Below are 20,622 nucleotides of genomic sequence, written 5' to 3'. Positions count from 1 at the left end.
AACTCAAAATTATAGCGACTGATATTTTTCATCGCATACTTTCTCCAACTTCGTGCAGCGATATACTGAAATGAGAATATCACAATAGGTATGACCATTAGCGAGATGATGGGCACTTCACCACGAAGCCGAGTAGCAGACTAACTAGCGTTCTCTGTGTGCATCCATAGATGCGTATAGCCGCACTGGACGGCAAGGGGAGTCTGCATGCAGACTACCAGCTTTCATTCTGTTCTTACACTGAGCCAAGAAAAAACGACGCACCTCGGAGTTACCCGAATGGGACGGAAATCGGTAGATGTGATGAACGTGTACAGACAAACGAATGATTTCAATTTCAGAAAAAGTGGATGATTTGTTCAAGAGAAAGAGCTTCACAAATTGAGCAAGTCTTAAACGCAGTGGTCCGTTTCTGACCCTTAAGAAAGTAGTTATTCGGCTTGCGATTGATTGACAGAGTTGTTTGATATAATCCTGGATGGTTTAGTGCCAGATACTGTCTAGTTGGTGCATTAGATCATCAAAATCAGAGCTGGATGGAGAGCCCTGCCCATAATGCTCCAAAATTTCTCAGCTGGGGAGATCTCCGGCGACCTTGCTGGCGAAGGCAGGGTCAAGCAACAACGAAGACAACCAGAAGAAACTATCGCCGTCTGCGAGCTTCATTGCTGAAATGGGTCCGCCTTTCGCGGGCAAGTGCTCTACCAACTGAGCTACCGAAGCACGACTCACGCCCGGTACTCACAGCTTTACTTCTGCCAGTACCTCGTCTCCTACCTTCCAAACATTACAGAAGCTCTCCTGCGAACCATGCAGAACTAGCACTCCTGAAAGAAAGGATATTGCGGAGACATGGCTTAGCCACAGCCTGGGGGATGTTTCCAGAATGAGATTTTCACTCTGCAGCGGAGTGTGAGCTGATATGAAGCTACCTGGCACATTAAAACTGTGTGCCCGACCGAGACTCGAACTCTGGACCTTTGCCTTTCGCGGGCAAGTGCTCTACCAACTGAGCTACCGAAGCACGACTCACGCCCGGTACTCACAGCTTTACTTCTGCCAGTACCTCGTCTCCTACCTTCCAAACTTTACAGAAGCTCTCCTGCGAACCATGCAGAACTAGCACTCCTGAAAGAAAGGATATTGCGGAGACATGGCTTAGCCACAGCCTGGGGGATGTTTCCAGAATGAGATTTTAAACTCTGCAGCGGAGTGTGCGCTGGTATGAAACTTCCTGGCAGATTAAAACTGTGTGCCCGACCGAGACTCGAACTCGGGACCTTTGCCTTTCGCGGGCAAGTGCTCTACCAACTGAGCTACCGAAGCACGACTCACGCCCGGTACTCACAGCTTTACTTCTGCCAGTACCTCGTCTCCTACCTTCCAAACTTTACAGAAGCTCTCCTGCGAACCATGCAGAACTAGCACTCCTGAAAGAAAGGATATTGCGGAGACATGGCTTAGCCACAGCCTGGGGGATGTTTCCAGAATGAGATTTTCACTCTGCAGCGGAGTGTGCGCTGATATGAAACTTCCTGGCAGATTAAAACTGTGTGCCCGACCGAGACTCGAACTCGGGACCTTTGCCTTTCGCGGGCAAGTGTTCTACCAACTGAGCTACCGAAGCACGACGCACGCCCGGTACTCACAGCTTTACTTCTGCCAGTACCTCGTCTCCTACCTTCCAAACTTTACAGAAGCTCTCCTGCGAACCATGCAGAACTAGCACTCCTGAAAGAAAGGATATTGCGGAGACATGGCTTAGCCACAGCCAAAGTTGGTAGAGCACTTGCCCGCGAAAGGCCAAGGTCCCGAGTTCGAGTCTCGGTCGGGCACACAGTTTTAATCTGCCAGGAAGTTTCATATCAGCGCACACTCCGCTGCAGAGTGAAAATCTCATTCTGGAAACATCCCCCAGGCTGTGGCTAAGCCATGTCTCCGCAATATCCTTTCTTTCAGGAGTGCTAGTTCTGCATGGTTCGCAGGAGAGCTTCTGTAAAGTTTGGAAGGTAGGAGACGAGGTACTGGCAGAAGTAAAGCTGTGAGTACCGGGCGTGAGTCGTGCTTCGGTAGCTCAGTTGGTAGAGCACTTGCCCGCGAAAGGCAAAGGTCTCGAGTTCGAGTCTCGGTCGGGCACACAGTTTTAATCTGCCAGGAAGTTTCATATCAGCGCACACTCCGCTGCAGAGTGAAAATCTCATTCTGGAAACATCCCCCAGGCTGTGGCTAAGCCATGTCTCCGCAATATCCTTTCTTTCAGGAGTGCTAGTTCTGCATGGTTCGCAGGAGAGCTTCTGTAAAGTTTGGAAGGTAGGAGACGAGGTACTGGCAGAAGTAAAGCTGTGAGTACCGGGCGTGAGTCGTGCTTCGGTAGCTCAGTTGGTAGAGCACTTGCCCGCGAAAGGCAAAGGTCCCGAGTTCGAGTCTCGGTCGGGCACACAGTTTTAATCTGCCAGGAGGTTTCATATCAGCGCACACTCCGCTGCAGAGTGAAAATCTCATTCTGGAAACATCCCCCAGGCTGTGGCTAAGCCATGTCTCCGCAATATCCTTTCTTTCAGGAGTGCTAGTTCTGCATGGTTCGCAGGAGAGCTTCTGTAAAGTTTGGAAGGTAGGAGACGAGGTACTGGCAGAAGTAAAGATGTGAGTACCGGGCGTGAGTCGTGCTTCGGTAGCTCAGTTGGTAGAACACTTGCCCGCGAAAGGCAAAGGTCCCGAGTTCGAGCCTGGGTCGGGCACACAGTTTTAATCTGCCAGGAAGTTTCATATCAGCGCACACTCCGCTGCAGAGTGAAAATCTCATTCTGGAAACATCCCCCAGGCTGTGGCTAAGCCATGTCTCCGCAATATCCTTTCTTTCAGGAGTGCTAGTTCTGCATGGTTCGCAGGAGAGCTTCTGTAAAGTTTGGAAGGTAGGAGACGAGGTACTGGCAGAAGTAAAGCTGTGAGTACCGGGCGTGAGTCGTGCTTCGGTAGCTCAGTTGGTAGAGCACTTGCCCGCGAAAGGCAAAGGTCCCGAGTTCGAGTCTCGGTCGGGCACACAGTTTTAATCTGACAGGAAGTTTCATATCAGCGCACACTCCGCTGCAGAGTGAAAATCTCATTCTGGAAACTGACCCTTTCCGTCGACTCCGGCCGCCGCTTAACGCCGTGAAGAGCAGTATTTGTTGGGGGAGAGTCGAATTACACATGACAGAAGCGAAATTTTAAATATCTGCCGAAACACCAGAGAAAACGCGCCTGAGAGCTTGTAGGGCGGATGCGATGCATATATTGTAGCCACTTGCTGACAGTGTATTTTACCTCTGAACGGGAAATGTGTTCCCTCCTAAGCAAATTTTAGTGTTGCATAAACGTGAACATCAGTTATCGCACTGGCTCTAGAAGAAAAACGCATAAAAAAGACGCTAAATTTCTCTAGCTGCATGCTAGCAACAGATGAACAGGCATTAAGGGACGATGTTGTAACGAAGCTGGACAACCCTTGTTCTCGGAAGTTGACGTTATAGCTGCACTCCAAATGTAGCACTCCCCCGCCCTCTACCCACCCACTCCCTCCGACCACCACTGTGTTCACCTGGTCTGTGATAGTGGACGGTCGTCCACCAGAGAGCTAACGACATTTTTATAGTTCCTGCTGCACTGACACACCTGTTGCGGTACCACTCTGTGACGGACCTCAACAGGTTTTACCATTTCACTACCGCAGCGCCGTGCATACCGTCGATTTAGAAGCCACGTTTGCACTGCCTCTACTTTCAGCAGCGTCTTCTCTTGACGTGTAGGTAGCTCTTGTGATACTTTTGCAAATTTTACAAACATTTCCTAAATTTCAGCATTCTACTAATGATTATTTTGTTTTTTCGACCACTGACACATTTTCACGTAGCTGAGCTATGCATTTTCACCTGCCGACGCTGAAAACTAGAAGATTTACTACACACTACTATTTGAAGCTGCAGAGAACCATCGATTACACGTCATGAATTCTGAGTCATTCTTAGATATACTATTTACAAGCTTACCCTGTTCTTGCCAATTCTGGCACAGCATATTGTAATCGGAAATGGTTTGCAGTATTGTTCTCTTGTGTGGTATAGAAAGGTGTGAACCATTTGGCCAGCTGCCCTGTTATGTAAAAAATTTAATTTCAAAAATGGCTCTGAGCACTATGGGACTCAACATCCGAGGTAATCAGTCCCCTAGAACTTACAATTACTTAAACCTAACTAACCTGGGGACATCACACACATCGCCGGCCGCGGTGGTCTCGCGGTTCTAGGCGCGCAGTCCGGAACCGTGTGACTGCTACGGTCGCAGGTTCGAATCCTGCCTCGGGCATGGATGTGTGTGATGTCCTTAGGTTAGTTAGGTTTAACTAGTTCTAAGTTCTAGGGGACTAATGACCACAGCAGTTGAGTCCCATGGTGCTCAGAGCCATTTGAACCATTTTGAACATCACACACATCCATGCCCGAGGCAGGATTCGAACCTGCGATCGTAACGGTCGCTCGGTTCCAGACCGAAGCGCCTAGAACCGCTCGGCCACATCGGCCGGCATTTAATTTCAAATACAATTCTAAATCATATATACCGACAACTCCTTCTACATCATATATTATTCTTTCTGCATCATATAATAATTTCTGAGTGTGTAATAATATGGTGTGTGTGTGTGTGTGTGTGTGTGTGTGTGTGTCTGGGAGGCATAGACATTGAACATAGGTAGAAATCACTGGGTGTATTTGCAGAAAGGTGGCTTAAGACAATAATGTAAATGGTGAGACCGCTGCTATATTTTTCACTCACAAAAAGCACTTTAAATATAATACTCACTCTTGTGAGCTAACAGTAATGATCGATGGCGCACGTAAATAACCAAACCAGCACTACGTCTGTTGTGCTCAATCACGGGTTTGGAAAAAGACTGCCCATTTATTTCTGAACTGCCCTACAGATCTTCTGCACTTTCAATTACACTGGATGATGATTGTTAGTATTCTGCTGCTGTTTATAAGCGAATCATTTCTATCTTAAGTAGTGGTTGCCTGCCGAGAGCATTCCAGATATCGTCTTCTGTAATGTGACCCTAACGCGTGAAGAGCTAAACTGATTGTAGGAACTGTCTTATTGCTGTCTGTAATATTTCTTCTTTCTTCCTCCCTGTATCCTGTTCTTTACTTCTGTATGTCAGTGGAAAACTGTGTGTTTTATACAGCTTTAACCTTGTCAAAGTATGTTCTTACACTTCAGTTCTTTATTTTTGTACCGTATATGCAGGACTTCACATCCTTTAGGGTCGATGTAATACAAACTATGGGGCGTCCGTAACTGAGTTTTCCAATATAATGAGCTAATAGTTAGGAATGGATATTCATTTATTTATTTAACATAAATAACTTTTACCTAATAATAATAACTTAACCCAATAACAACTACTACGGTGAATAAGACTTTTACACTCTCTCACTAATCCCAGCGGTCTCTTGTGCAATGAGAAGAGGCAGCTAGGAAGTCCCGTTTTAGTTTCTACATGGGTGTTATAAACATACAGGGTGTTTCAAAAATGACCGGTATATTTGAAACGGCAATAAAAACTAAACGAGCAGCGATAGAAATACACCGTTTGTTGCAATATGCTTGGGACAACAGTACATTTTCAGGCAGACAAACTTTCGAAATTACAGTAGTTACAATTTTCAACAACAGATGGCGCTGCGGTCTGGGAAACTCTATAGTACGATATTTTCCACATATCCACCATGCGTAGCAATAATATGGCGTAGTCTCTGAATGAAATTACCCGAAACCTTTGACAGCGTGTCTGGCGGAATGGCTTCACATGCAGATGAGATGTACTGCTTCAGCTGTTCATTGTTTCTGGATTCTGGCGGTACACCTGCTCTTTCAAGTGTCCCCACAGAAAGAAGTCACAGGGGTTCATGTCTGGCGAATAGGGAGGCCAATCCACGCCGCCTCCTGTATGTTTCGGATAGCCCAAAGCAATCACACGATCATCGAAATATTCATTCAGGAAATTAAAGACGTCGGCCGTGCGATGTGGCCGGGCACCATCTTGCATAAACCACGAGGTGTTCGCAGTGTCGTCTAAGGCAGTTTGTACCGCCACAAATTCACGAAGAATGTCCAGATAGCGTGATGCAGTAATCGTTTCGGATCTGAAAAATGGGCCAATGATTCCTTTGGAAGAAATGGCGGCCCAGACCAGTACTTTTTGAGGATGCAGGGACGATGGGACTGCAACATGGGGCTTTTCGGTTTCAATATGCGCCAGTTCTGTTTATTGACGAAGCCGTCCAGGTAAAAATAAGCTTCGTCAGTAAACCAAATGCTGCCCACATGCATATCGCCGTCATCAATCCTGTGCACTATGTCGTTAGCGAATGTCTCTCGTGCAGCAATGGTAGCGGCGCTGGGCGGTTGCCGCGTTTGAATTTTGTATGGATAGAGGTGTAAACTCTGGCGCATGAGACGATACGTGGACGTTGGCGTCATTTGGACCGCAGCTGCAACACGGCGAACGGAAATCCGAGGCCGCTGTTGGATCACCTGCTGCACTAGCTGCGCGTTGCCCTCTGTGGTTGCCATACGCGGTCGCCCTACCTTTCCAGCACGTTCATCCGTCACGTTCCCAGTCCGTTGAAATTTTTCAAACAGATCCTTTATTGTATCGCTTTTCGGTCCTTTGGTTACATTAAACCTCCGTTGAAAACTTCGTCTTGTTGCAACAACACTGTGTTCTAGGCGGTGGAATTTGCAACACCAGAAAAATCCTCTGTTCTAAGGAATAAACCATGTTGTCTACAGCACACTTGCACGTTGTGAACAGCACACGCTTACAGCAGAAGGACGACGTACAGAATGGCGCACCCACAGACTGCGTTGTCTTCTATATCTTTCACATCACTTGCAGCGCCATCTGTTGTTGAAAATTGTAACTACTGTAATTTCGAAAGTTTGTCCGCCTGAAAATGTACTGTTGTCCGAAGCATATTGCAACAAACGGTGTATTTCTATCGCTGCTCGTTTAGTTTTTATTGCCGTTTCAAATATACCGGTCATTTTTGAAACACCCTGTACAATGTCATGTAACGCCATAAGACAAAGAACACAACGCAGACATCAGAGGCGATTGCGTATTATTTTTCTAGGCAGTACCACCAGTCTCGAGCAGAAACATAAGCTGTCTGCAAACATATTCCGACAGTTCTTAAAATGCTTATTCCTGACAATTGCTTCCTTATCTAAAAAAAAATCGGTGTAGCATCATCCACTATCTCAGTGACCCTGACTCGAGTCTGCCAACGTGGTTCGTCCTAGTAACCTATTACCTTATGTACGAGTTGGATACTTTTATGTCTGCTATGTTTTTTGTGCTGTTAATCTTTAATACTGATGCAGATACAAGTTGTCTTGATCTGACATATATGCTGTAATTGATATCGTTTCATACTGATTATACTTGTAGGTAATAAAATGACATACAGCTTTAGTACAACTCATGATTTTTCAAACATAAGGGGCAGGCAAATGAACACGAGACAGATGGAATAAAGCAAGTAAACTGATTATTATTTCAAAAATTATCGCCGTAACTGTTAATATTCGTACATGCATCTCACAGTGAGACATGAATGTCGCCCGCATCTCGTGGTCATGCGGTAGTGTTCTCGCTTCCCACGCCCAGGTTCCCGGGTTCGGTTCCCGGCGGGGTCAGGGATTTTCTCTGCTTCGTGATGGCTGGGTGTTGTGTGCTGTCCTTAGGTTAGTTAGGTTTAAGTAGTTCTAAGTTCTAGGGGACTAATGACCACAGCAGTTGAGTCCCATAGTGCTCAGAGCCATTTGAACCATTTGAACATGAATGTCAATGCCTTCATGTAAACATGTTTTCCTACAGAAACATGACTGTACCCAGGCCTGCCAACATGTTGCCAAGGTTGTTTTAACTGCACAGCAGAAGATTCGCTGGTAAGCCCTTACACATGTCCATACAATCCCGATCTCTCCCCGAATGTAAATGCCTTCATGTAAACATGTTTTCCTACAGAAACATGACTGTACCCAGGCCTGCCAACATGTTGCCAAGGTTGTTTTAACTGCACAGCAGAAGATTCGCTGGTAAGCCCTTACACATGTCCATACAATCCCGATCTCTCCCCGAATGTCAATGCCTTCATGTAAACATGTTTTCCTACAGAAACATGACTGTACCCAGGCCTGCCAACATGTTGCCAAGGTTGTTTTAACTGCACAGCAGAAGATTCGCTGGTAAGCCCTTACACATGTCCATACAATCCCGATCTCTCCCCGTGTGGATGCATATTTTTGGAGCCCTGAAGACAGACATTCGTCGCTGTTGATCCTCTTAAGATGAAGAGGTGGACGCCTGGGTAGAATTACGATTCCTTAGGCAGTTGCAAACATTTTTTCGTGAAGTCAAAACCGTCTTGTTTCACAGTAGCGTAACAGTTATGGCGATTACTTTTGAAATAATAAACATTTTACTTATTTTTTCCTATTGTCTGCCCCTTATATACGCATATTCAGAAAGTGTAATGCACTACCTCCTTAAAAAATGTCACTGCCCTTGACTTACTACTCGATATTGCTTATTCAGCTTTATAAAGCGTGTAACAGGTTTAAGTGCAGTTAATTTTATAAGCGGGACCTTAGTATGCACACACATCAACGTGTTCATTGCTTCTTCTCTGTGTGGAACGTTCTCCCCACAAACACGTCACAAACTTTAAGACCTGATATTTTCTACACAGCAATATTGCGCCATTAAGGCCACCAAAAAAAATTTCGTGTGACTAGATCCTCCCGTCAGGTAGACCGTTCGGCAGGTGCAAGTCTTTCGATTTGATGCCACTTCGGCGACTTGCTCGTAATGGGGATGAAATGATGATGATTAGGACAACACAACACCCAGTGCCTCAGCAGAGAAAACCTCCAACCCAGCTGGGAATGAAACCTGGGCCCTTAGGACTGATATCCTGTCACGCTGACCACTCAGCTACTACATCTGTCAGTATAGAGTAAAAGTTTTGCTTCTATGCATCCACACTCGAACAACTGGCCTGATACCCAGGAGAAAATAAGTATTAGTGGTTTTGCTTTATAACATGAACCTTGTAATGCGACAACGTGACGTCTAGTGAATGCTAGGCATAGTCAAGGCGCAACGGTAGAGAAGGTGGATGCTTATGCCATCTGTGGGCCAGAATCGAAGGCAAAGCGGAAGTGCTTCCGCCTGGTGGCAGCTAAATTAAAGAACGCTATGCGGGAGACAGTGTCTGGCTTGTGCTGCACTCTGACAGCGAAATAACAAAAGAATTGAACTAAATGATATTGTTACGTGTAGTAAAAATATAAATGTAATATTACTTTAATATATGAAAATGACTGTAATTGAATATTGTAATTATATGGTATGTTTAATGGTAAATAGAGAACTTAGCGTAATGTAAAATAATGTTTAGGTGTGGGGGGAGTCCCCGAGAATGAGAATAGTGTATATTGGCGGTAGAAGTAAGTTGGCGTAGCTCTGAGGCAGAACTAGTGTTAAGTGGCGTAAAAGTGACTGCCGGTGTGTGCTACGGTAACGTTGCTAACAGACCATTTAGAAGTGAGCTGAAAACAGATATGGACTTCGTTTATCGTATGGCTACCAGCTAAATGGACGCTAAGGCTTGTAAGACGCGGTATTTCGACGGAGATGGGCTGTGAGCGGCAAAATAGTACGATTTACCGCTCTGAGGTACATGGCACTGCAAGGTGCAATGCTGTGTTAATTGCGATGAGTTGCTTGTGACAACAGCGAGATGTGAAGGGACCAGGAGCCGCATCCAGCGGCGTATTGCGATCTCAATGACTGATGAAGTCCATTGGTGAGCTCACTTCGGTAGCAACGAACTAGAAGTTGTCTTACAAGAGTATTATTATGAACAGTGGTTGTTATACCGACGCCATTACCAGTACATTTACGTTTTGTGAATCAGTTTATGTAATAGTCAAACCAAGTTCTCTACAGTGTGTAAAGTTTGAGGGCAATAATAATTTGGTGGTTTAAATTGCAGTCCCCGAGTGTAATCAATTATTTTAGGAAATAGCTCATTATTACCCTATATCGGGTGATTTCTTTGTGGTGCAACATCAGTGAAACGTTATGGTTCGTGGGTATCAGCGTAGCTATATTGCAAGAGGAAATAATCGGAATTAACGCCGAAATTGCCAGCAGACGCCGCTTCATGCAACGGGTGAAAGATGCCAAGTACTGTGCCACCTTAACTACTATCCAGCTCGATGTGGTGGCTTTTCAGTACATTGCCATAGTCAAAAATTACTCGGTTCAGTCCGAGCGACGTGATTCTCAATTAGTGTTTTCAGTAACTATATTGACAAGCAGATCTATATTGTTCTTTAATTAAGCGTTCAAGGAAATTGCTGCCGCCACAGTACACATTGTGCCTTCAGCACAATGCAAGCTCAATAACATTAAATTCAGTAATTACAATTTGTGTAGTTTACTTTAACCTAAAACAAGTTCAAGTTGTTTTAAATGAATAATGTCCTCCTGCTAGGCAGTATCAAACATACAGAATTAAGTGCTCCCTGTTCAGTCACTTCAAAGAGATTATCAGTGCTACTAATAATCAAATATAGACGTAAAAATAAGTTTGTTACGCGCCATTATCATTATTTATTCCAAAAATTCCGTGTAGTAATTGGATCACCATAGGGTGTCTATTCAAACCTATTACACGCGAGAGCCGCTTTCCGGAAGTCCGATACCGCATGGTTTAATAATAACACAGAAAATTCGGGTAGTGGCATCTCAACCTGAATGTACTAACCAAACCTAAAACAAGGGCAGTTTGTAATAGCTGTAATTATTATTCGGCAAGTGACGAAAATACTGATGTATCATATTCACCTATACCCATTTCGCCCTGTATATTTATATAATAGTGCATAATAATTTAAATAAATTCTTATCTATATATTACTCTCTGAAGATCATTTTCTACTTATACTCTTATGATTTGGTGGTCAGCAAATACAATCACTGACAGTTAGTCACTAAGTATATTACGTCAGAAATTTTGAACTTATATTGCTGCTTCGAATTATCAATACATCGTACAGCATAGCAGATCTCCTTTTGTCCCTGTATCTAGTGTTTCTGTTGTTTCATCATAATGGACTTGCGTGTTCGACATCAGAGTATGTGGCATTCATGTGCCATCGGCCATGTTCTGCTCTACATTCCCATGTTCATGTTCAAAAATTGTAAAAGTATAAGGAATACATGAAGTGAAATAAAGAAGTTTTCAAAGAGGTTGTCAATGGGACCCCTTTTATTGTATGCACAAACATACATAGACACATACTCCAGACGGAAAGCGTTTCCACGTCAGATGTCATCGTCGGGATCGACCATGACGGTCAGGTGTAGCAGGGACAGGGGGCAGGACTCGTGCAGGCGCTCACAGCCCCCCTCGAGCACGTGGTACGGCTGCAGATGCCGGGCCTCGTCTGCTGGTACACTGGAACGTAAGAGAGAGCCGCAATCGCAGTCGTCATCCTGTAGAATTAGGTGCTACATCAACATAAAGATTCACTCACTTGCAGCCAACGTGAGGCACATAGTTTCAAATACGTTTTATTTTCAACCCACGCTCCGTGTATGTTATAGATTCCGGCCAGGAACTATCATAGTTAAATATGAATTGGAGTGAATCACATCGCAGACCGCAGCTAACATACTGTAATATAAATTCAGTCTCTCAGGCAAAGTTTTGTTAAGATGCCTCGATCAGTGCCTATAACGCTGCGATATTCTTGTAAGTTGAGTAGGTGGTACACTATCACTGAACGTAATTAATGACCTCCTGCAGAATTTACGTGCCACTGCTCTTTGATGTAGAAAACACCTGTACTTTATACACTACTGGCCATTAAATTGCTACACCACGAAGATGACGTGCTACAGACGCGAAATTTAAGCGATAGGAAGAAGATGCTGTGATATGAAAATGATTAGCTTTTCAGAGCATTCACACAAGGTTGGCGCCGGTGGCGACACCTACAACGTGCTGATATGAGGAAAGGTTCCAACCGATTTCTCATACACAAACAGCAGTTGACCGGCGTTATCTGGTGAAACGTTGTTGTAATGCCTCGTGTAAGGAGGAGAAATGCGTATCATCACGTTTCTGCCTTTGATAAAGACCGGATTGTAGCCTATCGCGGCTGCGGTTTATGGTATTGCCACATTGCTGCTCGCGTTTGTCGAGATCCAATGACTGTTTGCAGAATATGGGATCGGTGGGTACAGGAGGGTAATACGGCACGCCGTGCTGGGTCCCAACGGCCTCGTATCACTAGCAGTCGAGATGGCAGGCATCTTATCTGCATGGCTGTAACGGATCGTGCAGCCACGTCTCGATCCCTGAGTCAACAGATAGGGACGTTTGCAAGACAACCACCAGCCTGCACGAACAGTTCGATGAAGTTGCAGCAGCATGTCAGCTCGGAGACCATGGCTGCGGTTACCCTTGACTCTGTATCACAGACAGGAGCGCCAGCGATGGTGTACTCAACGACGAACCTGGGTGCACGAATAGCATAACGTCATTTTTTCGGATGAATCCACGTTCTGTTTACAGCATCAAAAATGGTTCAAATGGCTCTGAGCACTATGGGACTTAACATCTATGGTCATCAGTCCCCTAGAACTTAGAACTACTTAAACCTAACTAACCTAAGGACAGCACACAACACCCAGCCATCACGAGGCAGAGAAAATCCCTGACCCCGCCGGGAATCGAACCCAGGAACCCGGGCGTGGGAAGCGTGAACGCTACCGCACGACCACGAGATGCGGGCGTTTACAGCATCATGATGGTCGATTCCGTGTTTGGCGACATCGCGGTGAACGCACATTGGAAGAGTATAATCGTCATCGCCATACTGGCGTGTCACCCGGCGTGATGGTATGGGGTGCCATTGGTTACACGTCTCGGTCACCTCTTGTTCGCATTGACGGCACTTTGAACAGTGGACGTTACATTTCAGATGTGTTACGACCCGTGGCTCCACCCTTCATTCGATCCCTGCGAATCCCTATATTTCAACAGGATAATGCACGACTGCATGTTGCAAGTCCTGTACGGGCCTTTCTGGATACAGAAAATGTTAGACTGCTGCCCTCGCCAGCACATTCTCCAGATCTCTCACCAATTGAAAACGTCTGGTCAATGGTGGCCGAGCAACTGGCTCGTCACAATACGCCGGTCACTACTCTTGATGAACTGTGGTATCGTGTTGAAGCAGCATGGGCCGCTGTAATTGTACACACCATCCAGCTCTGTTTGACTCAATGGCCAGGCTTATCAAGGCCGTTATTACGGCCAGAGGTGGTTGTTCTTGGTACTGATTTCTCAGGATCTGTGCACCCAAATTGCGTGACAATGTAATCACATGTCAGTTCTAGTATAATATATTTGTCCAATGAATAACCGTTTATCATCTGTATTTCTTCTTGGTGTACCAATTTTAGTAGCCAGTAGTGTAGCAGTCGTAATTCAAACGGAGACATACTCTACTAGCCAGTAAAATTGCGACATTAGGAAAGACGGAAAATAAGGAATTTTTTCTTGAAGTGCCTATGTAGCACCGTAGGAAGTACGTAGATTAAATTTGTAGGTGATTTTTGGGAATATGATGTCATATTTAGCGCACAGCCCTGCCGCTCTTGTAGCAAATACTCTCCTTCCCCAGTTGAGCGTCAAGTCGAACTGAGCATGGATGGGACACAGGGGTAGGTCATTCCATGCTGCTTCAGCTGCAGGCTAGAGTTTAAGTATAGTGGCGTCCTAGTGGTAGCATGTCAGTCTCTCTACAACTTATGACGACATGTTTTCAGTGGGTGAGAGATGTTGAGCACGTGGTGAGTAGACCGACAGCGAACAGCCTCGGTATCCAGGTTAACCAGTGTACCAGGGGAAGCATGTGATCTTGTGTTATCTTGCTGACAGATAACGCTACGGAGACCTCGAAGAGAAAAGCCGCTGTCCTAAACACGTCAGTAACCTTACGACAGCTGTCCATATTACCGCCTATGTGAACTAGTTGTAATCGCGTTCTGTACTCAATAACACACCGTAACAATTCGCATGACGATGACGAATCAGTCTGACAACGTGCGTTCTTCTCGGAAATTCTACTCGTGGATACGGCAATGGTGATGCTGTGCACAGAACTAAGACTCGGGTGAAAAGACAGACTGAAGTATGTTTCACTTATGTCCATGGCGAGAAGGCCACACATATTACCTTCAGAACCCAAAGCGTTAACACAGAAAATAGATACCATGAAAGTAATTGCAATAAATAATAAGTACTCAGTAAAAACAAAACCATTCAACAAAGTAGAGGCAAACATAAATAACATAAGCGCTACAGGAAAAGCAACTGACACAAAACAATTTTTTACAAGCATTCCGTATTATATGTACCATCACAAAAATTACTAACTTATCCAGAAATACCAATACAAAGACATCATTTTTCCACAAACAACAAACTTGGAGGGCACTTTTCTCGCACAGTAAACATAAAGACCTCAGTAAGAGAACACAGCGCTACACACGAATTACAGTGCAACTGGTCTGCATGCTTTTTGTACATGTTACTGAGAACACTGTTATTTTAATGCGCAACCATCTTCATAAATTGTCAGTAGCTAACCGTATGTACCTTAATAGACAGTTACTAAATGATATCCACAACTCCCTAAGTTCACTCCACACAGAAAATGGTGATCGAAAACAAGATCTGCTGGAACAGTTAGAGATGCTGTTACACAGAGGAAATTTCTCTGAAAACATGTTAAATGAACAAACAGAGTTTAACAGCCACAGTTTTCTCAAATTTCAAAAGTTTATTTTTTTCTTAAAGAAGCAACTATGTTATTTCATAATATTAAGTCCCGTCTAGCATCCGTGCAAATAATTGTTTTACAACTGACCTCTATGTGTGAATAATAATGTAACATCATTGTATCACCTTAGAAATAGTAACACCAGTTTATATGTAGAAATGTAACATCTTTACAAGTGGGTATTCTCCCATTTGCTTTAAACATGTTTACAAACATGCGACAAAAATGTATGTATTTATATAAATATGTCTGTTCACACTATGCTCAAAATCTGTGTAAGCACGGCTGGTTTTATCAGTATTTTAGCCACAATATACCACTTTGTAATATATCTACGTGCTGTTAACAGATACAGTAGTATCTAAGAATCCGAAAACTGTAGACTGATCAATCACCTGAAGGCCACCCTGTATTAAAATAAAAGTCGCGATTTGTGAATGAAGGTGGTTTGTTTTCTTTTGTAATGGAAATGTTTTGAGTTGTTTCGGTTCTCAGGCTGACTCTTCAAAGAACTAAATACAACTCCATTCAATGAGCCTCTGTCTTTTGGCACTACCTTCCGCTTGTGGAACGCACATAATGGAACAATCTGCAGGTGGTCCAGCTTAACAAACAAAAGTTCCAACAAGTCAAGAACCTTCAACGTGCTTACCGAATGTTCTGGTTCTTCTTGTATCACAGAAGAATACATTAACCGTTTCTCCCTACGCAGTTATTACTACCATCCGTCACCGAGTGGTCAGCTTTGGTTCATGGTGCTGAAAAAACGACCATTACTCTCCTCCTTTTGTAGCAGTGGGCTTCAACAGGGGCATTCTGTCGGGCATTACTTCAGAAACACATGAACACACCCGTTGGACTCCGTGTCAGGAGGTCATGATATTCTAACAGACGACAGCTTAATTATGGTTACTGGAAATAGGACACTGTCATGGCCTTACAGAAATGAGACGTGGATATTTTATTTATATCGCTTCCTTCCTTTAGTAGGTGTTTCGGTTGGTCGACAGCGACAGCGACGCTCACCTGAATATCCGGTGCAGCAGCTTCTGCACGAGACCCCGTGGCTTCACGAGGCTGGCCGCTTCACAGATGGCTCTCAGCACGCATGCGCGGCCGTCCAGACCGTGTCTGTGGGAACACAAGTATCATCTCTGAAATTAGTGTTTTCCTGAGCAGTACTGACAGAGAAAATATTGATCCAGCTGAAGCACTAGCTTCTAACCCTATATATCTGTCTACTTATTCTATGCTATAGTTTGTACAAGCGTCTGAGATGTTTCTTCTGCCTCCTTCCTCAGACGCCTCAAATGCTGCAGGTGAAGCAATCAGTGCTACCTCAAACAAGTGCAAAAGTAAAGACGATCACAGGACAGTCATATGTTTTAAAAAACGCACTCGTCGGTTCAGGGCGATGCAGTTGTTTTATATAGAGAAATGCATCAGTCCAGTCTTTGGTCTCAAGAGCGCAACTGTAACTGCTGTAAAATTGGTTCCAGACTGTCATATGACGTTAATCAAATGGTTCAAATGGCTCTAAGCACTATGGGACTTAACATCTGAAGTCATCAGTCCCCTAGACATAGAACTACTTAAACCTAACTAACCTAAGGACATCACACACATCCATGCCCGAGGCAGGATTCGAACCTGCGACCGTAGCAGCAGCGCGGTTCCAGAATGAAGTGCCTAGAACCGCTAGGCAACAGCGGTCAGCGATGACGTTAATCATGGCAGTGAAGCGCCAGTCGGTTGTATGGAATCGACGCAGTCGACGGGTCGATATAGAGACGTGACAGAAAGGCAGGAGTGAACTAACGTGTTTCGACGTGCCCGTAACCACACCGCGAATTAAGCTGCCCGATTTGTTGGTGTGTCAACGGGGACTGTCCAACATGCTGCTGTTGCTGTCGTGGTCTCCAGTTGGGAGATTGGCTTGGTGCATCTCTCCATACTAGTTTATACTGTGCTAGACACTTTATCTCTGAGTAACTACTGAAACCTACATCCACTTCAAACTGCTTATTGTACTGATGCCTAGGTCATCGGCCGGCCTCTGTGGCCCAGCGGTTCTAGGCGCTTCAGTCCGGAACCGCGCTGCTGCTACGGTCGCAGGTTCGAATCCTGCCTCGGGCATGGTTAGTTAGGTTTACGTAGTTCTAAGTCTAGGGGACTGATGACCTCAGATGTTAAGTCCCATAGTGCTTAGAGCCATTTTTTGAGCCTAGGTCATCCTCTACAGTCACCCCGCACCACTACACACAATCACACACACACACACACACACACACACACAGTTCCCTCTAACCCCACTTTTCTGATGCCTCACGATGTCGTATCAACCAATCATTCGTTTGGTCAAGTAGTGTCCTGAATTTCTTTGTTCCCTATTTCGATTCAGTATGACATCATTGGTTACTCTCACTACCCACCTAATCTTCAGCATTCTTGTATATCACCAAGTTTCAGAGCTTTGTATTTTCTTCTTGTCTACTCTGCTTGTAATTCACGTTTCGATTTCTTACCAGGCCACACTAGGCAAATACCTTTAACGTTAACAAATTCCGTTTTATTTTCAGAAATCTTATTCTTTCTATTCTCAGTCCGCATTTATCTCCTCTCTACTTCGTCCATCATTAGTTACTTTGCTACCAAATAGCAAAACTCATATATCACTTTTGGTCTCCCACTTCCTAAGCTAACTCCATTCAAATGATCTTTAAAATCCTGTGCCTTATCTGAAAGGATTACGATCTCACCTACAACCTTGAAAGTTTCTTATTTATTATTCCTGAACTTTGATTCCCTTTCAAAATTTTTCCTTGTTCTTCTTCACTGCTTCTCAGTGTACAGTTGAAAAACATTGGGCACGGCCTACAATCCTCGGTCACTTCCTTCTCAACCTCTACTTCCCTTTCATGCCGCTCGACTCTTACAACTGCAGTATCGTTTTTATACAAATTGTGAATAATCTCTCGCTCTCTGTAATTCATCGCTACTAAACTATGTGTTCAAAAGCGTTCGGACACCTGCATGAAAATTAGTTACAAGTTCGTGTCGCCCTCCATAGGTAAACTGGATTTCAATATGGTGTTGGCCCACCCTTAGCCTTGACGTCAGCCTCCACTCTCCCCAGCATGCGTTCAGTCAGACGCTGGAAGGTTTCTTGGGGAATGGCAGCCCCTTCTTCACGAAGTGCTGCACTGAGAAGAGGTATCGATGTCGGTCGGTGACGCCTGGCAAGAAGTCGGCGTTCCAAAACATCCCAAAGGTGTTCTATAGGACTCTGTGCAGGGCAGTCCATTACAGGGATGTTATTGTCGTGTAACCACTCCTCCAAAGGCCGTGCATTACGAATTGGTGCTCGATCGTGTTGAAAGATGTAGTCGCCATCCTCGAATTGCTCTTCAGCAGTGGGTAGCAAGAAGGTGCTTAAAACATCAATGCAGGCATGTGCTGTGACAGTGCCACGTAAAACAAGGGGTGCAAGCCGTCTCCATGAAATACACGATCGCACCATAACACCAACGCCTCCTAATTTTACTGGTGGCGCTACTTACGTTGGCAGAAGACGTCCACCGGGCATTCGCCATACCCACACCCTGCCATAGGATCGCCACATTGTGTACCGTGATTCGTCACCCCACACAACGTTTTTCCACTGTTCAGTCGTCCAGTGTTTACGCTCCTTACACCAAGCGAGGCGTCGTTTGGCATTTACCGGCGTGATGTGTGGCTTATTAGCACCCGCTCGACCATGAAATCCATGTTTTATGACCTCCCGCCTAATTTTCATAGTACTTGCAGTCGATCCTGATGCAATTGGGAAGTCCTGTATGGTGGTTTGGATAGATGTGTGTCTATTACACATTACGAACCTTTTCAACTGTCGCCGGCCGCGGTGGTCTTGCGGTTCTAGGCGCTGCAGTCCGGAACCGTGGGACTGCTACGGTCGCAGGTTCGAATCCTGCCTCGGACATGGATGTGTGTGATGTCCTTAGGTTAGTTAGGTTTAAGTAGTTCTAAGTTCTAGGGGACTGCTGACCTAAGATGTTAAGTCCCATAGTGCTCAGAGCCATTTGAACCTTTTTTTTTTTTCTATTGTCGGCGGTCTCTGTCAGTCAACAGACGAGGTCGGCCTGTACGCTTTTGTGCTGTACGTGTCCCTTCACGTTTCCACTTCACTGTCACATCGGAAACAGAGATGTTTAGGAGTGTGGAAACCTCGCGTACAGACGCGTGACATAAGAGACACCCAATCATCTGACCACCTTCGGAGTCCGTGAATTCCGAGGAGCGGCCAATTCTGCTCTCTCACGATGTCGCTGATATGGAGTATCTGGCAGCAGGTAGCAGGACAATGCACCTAATATGAAAAATGTATGTTTTTTAGGGTGTCCGGATACTTCGGATCACATAGCGTATCTTCAGAATTTCAAAGAGTGCGTTGCAGTAGAACACGTCCACACGGAATAGTTTACCGCTCGCGGAAATTTCACAGACGATAAGAGCAGATCCTTACGGACAGAGACCTGAGACAAGTTCTGAATAACAGTCGGTTTAGAACTCGACAGGAATTGCTGCTGTGCCTTAATGCAGGTCTATCTCAACCAGTTTTAGAGCGGTCATTGTGAAGAAAATGGCTTGAAATGAATATTTTGAACCTGGCACTTTGTAAAAAGCCATTGCTCGCAGCTGAAAATATATTATTTTTGCGTGTTATTAGTATAGGTAGCGTGGTCGTAAAAGATGAAGTAGAAGTCATGGAGGCGTAAGATGTGGGTGGTTCGCTGTATAAATGTTGTTTGTCTTTTCGAAGGATTTAACTTAAGGAAAACACGTTGTACAGTGAAATGAAATTGTTGAGATGGAGCTGAATGGACTGTTGACTCTTGTAGTGCAGAAGGATAGGAATTGGTGTAATCAGTGTACTCGGGAGTATAAATGTCATGTAAGGCTGTGAGGAGCAAAGTGTTTTACACCTGGAACGGTGTAAAGATGCCACGTTTCTCCCTTTACTTTCATAAAAGGGGCTTTAAGGATCCAAACGTATAGCGTAACGCATGACAGCCTCTAATCACGTTCATTGGCTACCCCAAGTGCGACAGTGTCGCTGTTCGGCGTTTCTCAAACCCATGTTGGTGAATGCCGATCTAGTTCCCCTTCTTAGCTGCAGAAACTTCCTCGACAACGACCAGAGTTGTATATATACATCTACCAGTCATATTACGAACATAGCGTTGTTTTCTTCAGATACAGATGCCACTGTGCCCTTAGGAATGACATTCCTTGACGCACAAATAAGTTGGCAATATAGCCTTGGGGAATACTCGGAAGAAGAGAAAACCTCACCATGCTATGTGGTATACGTCACACAACTCATTCACTTCAATATCATATCAAATGAGCTACTGTGTTTTGCTGAGTGTTGTAGAGAGTACTGACAAGGCTTTTCCGGTCGTGATCGTCTCATATCAGTGCTCTATTACAAAGACGTCTGAAGTGAAGTTGTGCTGGTGAAGCGACGACATGATGAAAAACGCGAAAAGTCTCACTACATAATTGGACATCCATATCCAATGTTTTGCGCAGGTTTCCTTTATTTTTATTATTTTATGCCTATCGGAGGAGCGATGTAAACATGTCATCTCTTTT

General features: G+C 44.8%; 1 protein-coding gene across 1 annotated transcript in view; it reads right to left on the bottom strand.

Annotated features, from left to right (window-relative positions):
* Positions 1–11,437: 11,437 nt before the first annotated feature.
* Positions 11,438–20,622, bottom strand: part of LOC126199404 (uncharacterized) — a 37,463-nt gene continuing 28,278 nt past the window's right edge. Inside the window, exons 3-4 of the mRNA XM_049936322.1 lie at positions 15,994–16,098; positions 11,438–11,570 (exon numbers count right to left, since the gene is read on the bottom strand). Coding sequence (XP_049792279.1) covers positions 11,438–11,570; positions 15,994–16,098 — 238 coding nt within the window. The remainder of the gene's footprint in view (positions 11,571–15,993; positions 16,099–20,622) is intronic.

The sequence above is a fragment of the Schistocerca nitens genome, chromosome 8, assembly GCF_023898315.1.
Source record: "Schistocerca nitens isolate TAMUIC-IGC-003100 chromosome 8, iqSchNite1.1, whole genome shotgun sequence".
In the NCBI taxonomy this organism is placed as follows: Eukaryota; Metazoa; Arthropoda; class Insecta; order Orthoptera; family Acrididae; genus Schistocerca; species Schistocerca nitens.
The sequence above is the reverse complement of the archived record's forward strand: the minus strand, read 5'-3'. Positions and strand labels throughout refer to the sequence as shown.